Source organism: Doryrhamphus excisus, chromosome 13 (genome assembly GCF_030265055.1).
Source record: "Doryrhamphus excisus isolate RoL2022-K1 chromosome 13, RoL_Dexc_1.0, whole genome shotgun sequence".
NCBI classification, from domain to species: domain Eukaryota; kingdom Metazoa; phylum Chordata; class Actinopteri; order Syngnathiformes; family Syngnathidae; genus Doryrhamphus; species Doryrhamphus excisus.
In genome coordinates, this window is record NC_080478.1 from 4,678,439 (window position 1) to 4,685,613 (window position 7,175).

General features: G+C 33.5%; 1 protein-coding gene across 1 annotated transcript; it reads left to right on the forward strand.

Annotated features, from left to right (window-relative positions):
* The first annotated feature begins 590 nt into the window (after window positions 1–590).
* LOC131140030 (gap junction beta-4 protein-like) lies at window positions 591–7,175 on the forward strand. Its single transcript, XM_058090090.1, has 4 exons — window positions 591–1,033; window positions 4,506–4,718; window positions 6,394–6,695; window positions 6,777–7,175. The coding sequence occupies exons 2-4, from the start codon at window positions 4,548–4,550 to the stop codon at window positions 7,117–7,119; spliced, it is 816 nt and encodes a 271-aa protein (XP_057946073.1). The 5' UTR covers window positions 591–1,033; window positions 4,506–4,547; the 3' UTR covers window positions 7,120–7,175.

Here is a 7,175-nt window from a genome sequence, read left to right on the forward strand (position 1 = left end):
TCTTCCAGGCCCTGATTCAGCAAAACAGTCCCAGACCATCACATTACCACCACCATATTTTACTGTTGGAATCATGTTCATTCATTTTCTACCGCTTATCCTCACGAGGGTCGTCACCAGCTGTCTTCTTTGGGCGAGAGGCGGTGTACACCCTGTACTGATGGCCAGCCAATCACAGGGCACATATAGACAAAGAACCATTCACACTCACATTCATACCTATGGACAATTTGGAGTCGCTAATTAACCTAGCATGTTTTTGGAATGTGGGAGGAAACCCACGCATACACGGGGAGAACATTAAAACTCCACACAAGCCGAGAGTGGAATTGAACTCGGGTCTCCTAGCTGTGAGGCCTGCATGCTAACCACTCAACCACCGTGCAGCCCATCTGCAATATAATGAATACAATATAATTTCAATTACTGTTGTACCGGATGAGGATTTGATGAGCGCTGAGTATTTTTTTTTTACCCTGGAAAATGCCGCCCTGGGTAACCACCATTTTGTATTAACATCGTCTTAACAAAAGACGCACAGAATATGATAAAAAGCCCTGTAACATTTCATTCCAATGAGTGTACATACAGTGTGGGACAAAAAAGGGTGTGGCTCCGTGTATTTACTTCCCGCAAAAGCCCCCACAGAGGCCCACATGTGTTAACAGTGGATGGATAATTGGTCCCATATGAAACCATATGTACTTGTACTATACATATGTATCGTTCTTTTGCTAGGTTCTGGGTGTTGTACTACATAGTTGTATTGTTAATTCTAACAAGACCGGGCATGTGTGTGTATGTGTGTGTGTGTGTGTAGGTGTGTGCGATGACGTAGGAGAGTCTGAATCTGGTTTGGCAGGATCCGAGTAAAGGCTGAGCAAAGAAGACGCACATCCTGAAAGGCGGAAAGGAGCGAAATGCTTTTTTCACCAGATGTTCATTAAACCAGATGTGTTTAATGTTGTAAACTCATTCTTTCTGTTGGTTTTTTTTCCAAGTGCCAGAGTTTTAAAAGAAGTTTCATCACCGGGTAAGTGTTTTTCATGTATTTTCTTGTATCACAAATATAACTTTTTCAATAGTAACACAAGTATGTCGCCAGCGGGGGATCGAACAGTAAACAAGCCTATTGTAAACACTATTAAGCTAAGTTATTCCAATGAAACGAATGAGTCCTTTTATTCTCGGAAACTTTAGCTTGATGAAAAAAAGATTCTTACTTCATGATGACAAATGGCGTTATAGTCGATATGTATGGCGTGGATTGTTTCCACCGTGTGCGGCGACCGGGGTGAAACACGTGTTAAAACCGACGTTAAAGTACATGACAACGGATGACACCTCGTTCACGAATGTCCCAACAAGCGTAGACAAGACAAAGGTCATTTTAGTAGGCATTGGAGTTGCCATGGAGACTAGCGGTTGTTTTGTCAAAGCGGAATAGTCCTCGACGCTGTGCCTCGCCTGTTTTAAGTCATCTAAAAAAAAATCATTTTCTCAGCAAAACAGTGAATTACTGTATGGGGAATATGTTAATCGATGATATACAGATTCCCTCCTGTGGTTTTCATCGGTAAATACATCGGTAAATGACTGACTGCGTACTGAAAATCAAATGTACGGTATTTTTTTTTAATTTGTACAAAAGCCAATTTTTCATTTTTTTTCTTTACATTGTTCAATTTTGCTCCATTTCTCCAATTTTGCTGTCTTTTTATGTTTAATTTTACTTTTTTAATTTTATTTTTTAAGAGCCAAGGGCCAAAAAAAAATGAGTCATGGGCTGGAAATGGCCCTCGAGTCACATATTGGACACCCCTGACCTACATGTATGATTTTGGTATCAAAGTAAAGGACAGGTATTTACAGTTTATATGAAAATGTGTAAATAAAGATGCTTGTGTAGTAATAATAATAAAATAGTAAAAATAGTAAAAATAGTAAAAATAGTAAAATAGTAAAATAGTAAAAATAGTTAAAATAGTTAAAATAGTTAAAATAGTTAAAATAGTTAAAATAGTAAAAATAGTAAAAATAGTAAAAATAGTTAAAATAGTTAAAATAGTTAAAATGGTTAAAATAGTTAAAATGGTTAAAATAGTTAAAATAGTTAAAATAGTTGAAATAGTTAAAATGGTTTAAAAAAAGTTTAAAAGGTTTAAAAAAAAGTAAAAAAAGTAAAAAAAGTAAAAAAAGTAAAAAAAGTAAAAAAAGTAAAAAAAGTAAAAAAAGTTAAAAAAGTTTAAAAAAAGTTAAAAAAGTTTAAAAAAAAGTTAAAATGGTTAAAATAGTTAAAATAGTTAAAATGGTTAAAATGGTTAAAATGGTTAAAATGGTTAAAATGGTTAAAATGGTTAAAATGGTTAATATGGTTAAAATGGTTAAAATGGTTAAAATGGTTAAAATGGTTAATAGTAAAAAAGTTGCCGTACTGAAGTCAGATCAACTAAAACATATTCTTCCAACAACAATAACTGGAAAGTAAAAGAATACAAATATATTTTGACAATGACTTCAATGGGACATATTGTGCTCATTTTTCAACCCTTTGTATTGAGTTGTGGGCCTATAGAGCAGCTACACACAATAACCTACTCAGAAAACTTTTTAGATTTTCCAGAATCTGCACCTATTCCCACCAAAACGGTCTGTTTTGATTTATTCAACCCACGGCCCAGCTCTGGGCATGCCCATCATTCCGTGCTTCTTAACAATGAACCATATAAGGAAGGCTTTCCCGGATGGGCATGCCCGGAACACCAGGGAGGCGTCCAGGAGGCATCCGGAATAGATGCCCAAGCCCCTCAAATCGACAAATAAACACTTTATAATAAAAATAAAAATAAAAATAAAAATAAAAATAAAAATAAAAATAAAAATAAAAATAAAAATAAAAATAAAAATAAAAATAAAAATAAAAATAAAAATAAAAATAAAAATAAAAATAAAAATAAAAATAAAAATAAAAATAAAAATAAAAATAAAAATAAAAATAATTTTGCATGTTACCCCATGCATGCGTGGGTTTTCTCCGGGTACTCCGGTTTCCTCCCAAAATGTGATTTTTTAAAAAAAAATTTCTTCATAAACTGAAACGGAACAAGTGAGTCGGACTGATTTTTCTATCCCAAACCACCTAAACCTCACCCACATCAGTGTTTCCACTGCATGTTCTTGCTTGGCAGCACCAATCAGTGACGTGCGACATGCTTGCACATGCATGCACACGCTCATAGCTGGCAACGTTGGGATTGTTTTTATTCTCAGGTTATGTTTTGGTTACTCTTTATGCTGTGCTGCTATTATGAATGTTCTGTATACAGCATATGGTAATACCGGAAAACTTTCTCTCAGGGTACACGCCCAAGTGATGATTCCAATGGTAAAAGTATTATTCTTCTACTGAAATAAAATGAGATAAAGAGTCGTAATTATGAGAAAAACGTCAAAATTATGAGATAAAAAGTCAAAATTATGAGATAAAAAGTCGAAATTATGAGATAAAAAGTCAAAATTATCAGATTAAAAAGTCAACGTTATGAGATGAAAGTCCCAATTATGAGATAAATAGTCCTAATTATGAGAAAAAAAGTCAACATAATAGGATAAAAAGTCAAAATTATGAGATAAAAAGTCATAATTATGAGATAAAAAGTAGAAATTATGAGAACAAACATCAAAATTATGAGATAAAAAGTCGAAAAATTGTCAGATAAAAAGTCAAAATTATCAGATAAAAAGTCAAAGTTATGAGATAAATAGTCCTAATGAGAGAAATGAGAAAATTAGAAATGAGAAATGAGAAAAAAGTCAACATAATAAAATAAAAAGTCAAAATTATTAGATAAAAAGTCATAATTATGAGAAAAACATCAAAATTAAGAGATAAAAAGTCTAAATTATTAGATAAAAAGTCTAAATTATGAGGAAAAAACATCAAAACTATGAGATTAAAAGTCAAGCTTATCAGTTAAAAAGTCAAAATTATCAGATAAAAGTCAAAGTTATGAGATGAAAGTCACAATTATGAGAGAAATAGTCCTAATTATGAGAAAAAAGTCAACATAATAAGATAAAAAGTCAAAATTCTGAGATAAAAAGTAAAAATTATGAGAACAAACATCAAAATAATGAGATAAAAAGTCAAAATTATCAGTTAAAAAGTCAAAGTTATGAGATGAAAGTCCCAATTATGATATAATAATAATAATAATAAAAACCATATTCAGCAGTCCATCAATGTGACTGTGAGTGTGAATGGTTGTTTGTCTACACTGGATGTGCTTTATGATTGGCTGGAAACCAGTCCAGGGTGTACGCCGCCTCTCGCCTAAAGTCACCTGGGACAGGCTCCATCACCCCCCCACCCCCGCAACCATGGATGGATGGATGGATGGATGGATGAGTTTTTTTGTCACAGGGCCCAGAATTCCTGGTTGTAATTCCCTCACTTGCCAGTGATTGTTTTCTGATTTAACCGTGTTTCCCACTTTTTCCTTTAGGGGGGGGCACATTTCATCACCGAGGCAAGAGTAACCGCAGGGATGAACTGGTCGGGCCTTGAGAGTCTGTTGAGTGGAGTCAACAAGTACTCCACGGCATTTGGGAGGATCTGGCTGTCCATGGTGTTTGTCTTCCGTGTGCTGGTGTTTGTCGTAGCAGCACAGAGAGTTTGGGGCGATGAGAGCAAGGACTTTGTGTGCAACACACGGCAGGTAAGACGACATGCAAAGCGGAATACACATGTGCTGTTTATGTCAACAAAAAGGACAAATGAGTTAGCATGAGGGAGCTAACGATACATGTCATGAAACACACCTATTTCAACTATAAAGCCCTTTTAAAAAAAAAGAAAAAATGAATATTAAAAAAATGTATATTATATGGAAGCCCGTTTCCGCCACTGAAAATCATTACACCAATTTCAAATCAAAATAATGACATAAAAAGTCGTAATTATGAGAAAAACGTCACAATTATGAGATAAAAAGTCAAAATAATGAGATAAAAAGTCAAAATTATGAGACGAAAATGTCAAAATTATGAGATAAAAAAGTCCAAAATAATGAGATAAAAAGTCAGAATTATGAGGAAAAAAATGTCAAAATTATGAGATAAAAAAGTCAAAAATAATTGGATAAAAAGTCCTAATTATAAGAAAAAATGTCAAAATTATGAGATAAAAAGTCAAAATTATGCAGAAAAAAACATTAAAGTTATGAGATAAAAAGTCAAAATTATGAGACAAAACATCAAAATTATGAGATAAAAAAGTCAAAAATAATGAGATAAAAAGTCATAATTATAAGAAAAAACATCAAAATTATGAGATAAAAAGTCTAAATTATGAGGAAAAAAACATTAGTTATGAGGTAAAAAGTCAATATTATGAGACATAACACCAAAATTATGAGATAAAAAAGTCAAAAATAATTAGATAAAAAGTGTCATAATTATAGGAAAAAAATTCAAAATTATGAGATAAAAAGTCAAAATTATGAGAAAAAAACATTAAAATTATGAGATAAAAAGTCGAAATTTTCAGATAAAAAGTCAAAATTAGCAGATAAAAAGTCAAAGTTATGAGATGAAAGTCACAATTATAAGATAAATAGTCCCAATTATGAGATAAAAAGTCAACATAATAAGATAAAAAGTCAAAATTATGAGATAAAAAGTCAAAATTATCAGATTAAAACAAAATCAAAATAATTAAATAAAAAGTTGAAATTATGAGATAAAAAGTCCTAATTATCAGATAAAAAAATCTAAATAATGACATAAAAATTTTAATTATGAGATAAAAAAAGTCAAAATTATCAGATAAGTCATAATTATCAGATAAAAAGTCGAAATTATGAGATAAGAAAGTTAAAATAATGAGATAAAAAGTCAAAATTGTGAGATAAAAACGTCAAAAATATCAGGTAACATCGTAATTATGAAATTAAAAGTCAACATGATAAGATAAAAGCCAAAATTATGAGATAAAAAGTCAAAATGATCAGATAAAAAGTCAAAATGATCAGATAAAAAAATCAAAATAATCAAATCAAAATAATGACATAAAAAGTTGAAATTATGAGATAAAAAAGTCAAAATTATCAGGTAAGTCATAATTATCAGATAAAAAGTCAAAATTATGAGATAAAAAGTCAAAATTATGAGATAAGAAAGTCCAAATAATGAGATAAAAAGTCAAAATTGTGAGATTAAAAGGTCAAAAATATCAGGTAAACATCGTAATTATGAAATTAAAAGTCAACATGATAAGATAAAAGTCAAAATTATGAGATAAAAAGTCCTAATTACAGACTTTGTCTTGTTCTTTGGTTTTTGTTGTTTGATTTCCTTCCTGCAACGGATTAATTTGTCATTGTTGTTTCGTAGCCGGGCTGTACCAACGTCTGCTACGACCACATCTTTCCCATCTCCCACATCCGTCTGTGGGCGCTGCAGCTGATCTTTGTCACCTGCCCGTCCCTCATGGTGATGGCTCACGTTAAATTCCGAGAAGGGAAGGACAAGAAATACGTGGAGCTGCACCAAGGCTCTCACTTGTACGCCAACCCGGGCAAGAAGCGAGGAGGTCTGTGGTGGACCTATCTGCTGAGTTTGGTCTTCAAAGCCGGCTTCGACATCTCGTTCCTCTACATCCTGTATCGGATTTACCACGGATATGATCTACCGAAGTAATTGCCGGAAATATAATCGAAGTTTCTTTGTAAACGAGGTGGTTCGGTTTGGGTTTAATGCGATTTTAATGTTCCCAGGTTATCCAAGTGTTCCCTGGAACCGTGCCCCAACACGGTGGACTGCTTCATTAGCCGGCCAACTGAGAAGAAGATCTTCATGCTGTTCATGGTGGTCTCCAGCGCCTTGTGCATCTTCATGTGCATCTGCGAGATGTTTTATCTCATCGGCAAGCGCATCGCCAAACAACTGAAAGTCCAACACGAGAACGAAAGGATGCTGTTTGCCGACCAGCACGAACTCACCAACATGGCTCCGCCCCGGTCGCTGTACAGGAAGACCGATCCGACCCTGGGAGGGAGAGAACTAAGTCTGAACAAGCGGGACAAGGCCAAAGAAATCGGTGCTACTACGACATTGTAGACATACGGAAAAGACTTTCCAAAAAAACTTTCAAAGACCGTTGGGACTACTTAGAA

Coding starts and splice junctions, on each gene's coding strand:
- LOC131140030 (XM_058090090.1), top strand. CDS start 4,548: ATGAACTGGTCGGGCCTTGAGAGTCTGTTGAGTGGAGTCAACAAGTAC. Junction 4,719..6,393: donor TTGTGTGCAACACACGGCAG/GTAAGACGACAT, acceptor GTTGTTTCGTAG/CCGGGCTGTACCAACGTCTG. Junction 6,696..6,776: donor CACGGATATGATCTACCGAA/GTAATTGCCGGA, acceptor TAATGTTCCCAG/GTTATCCAAGTGTTCCCTGG.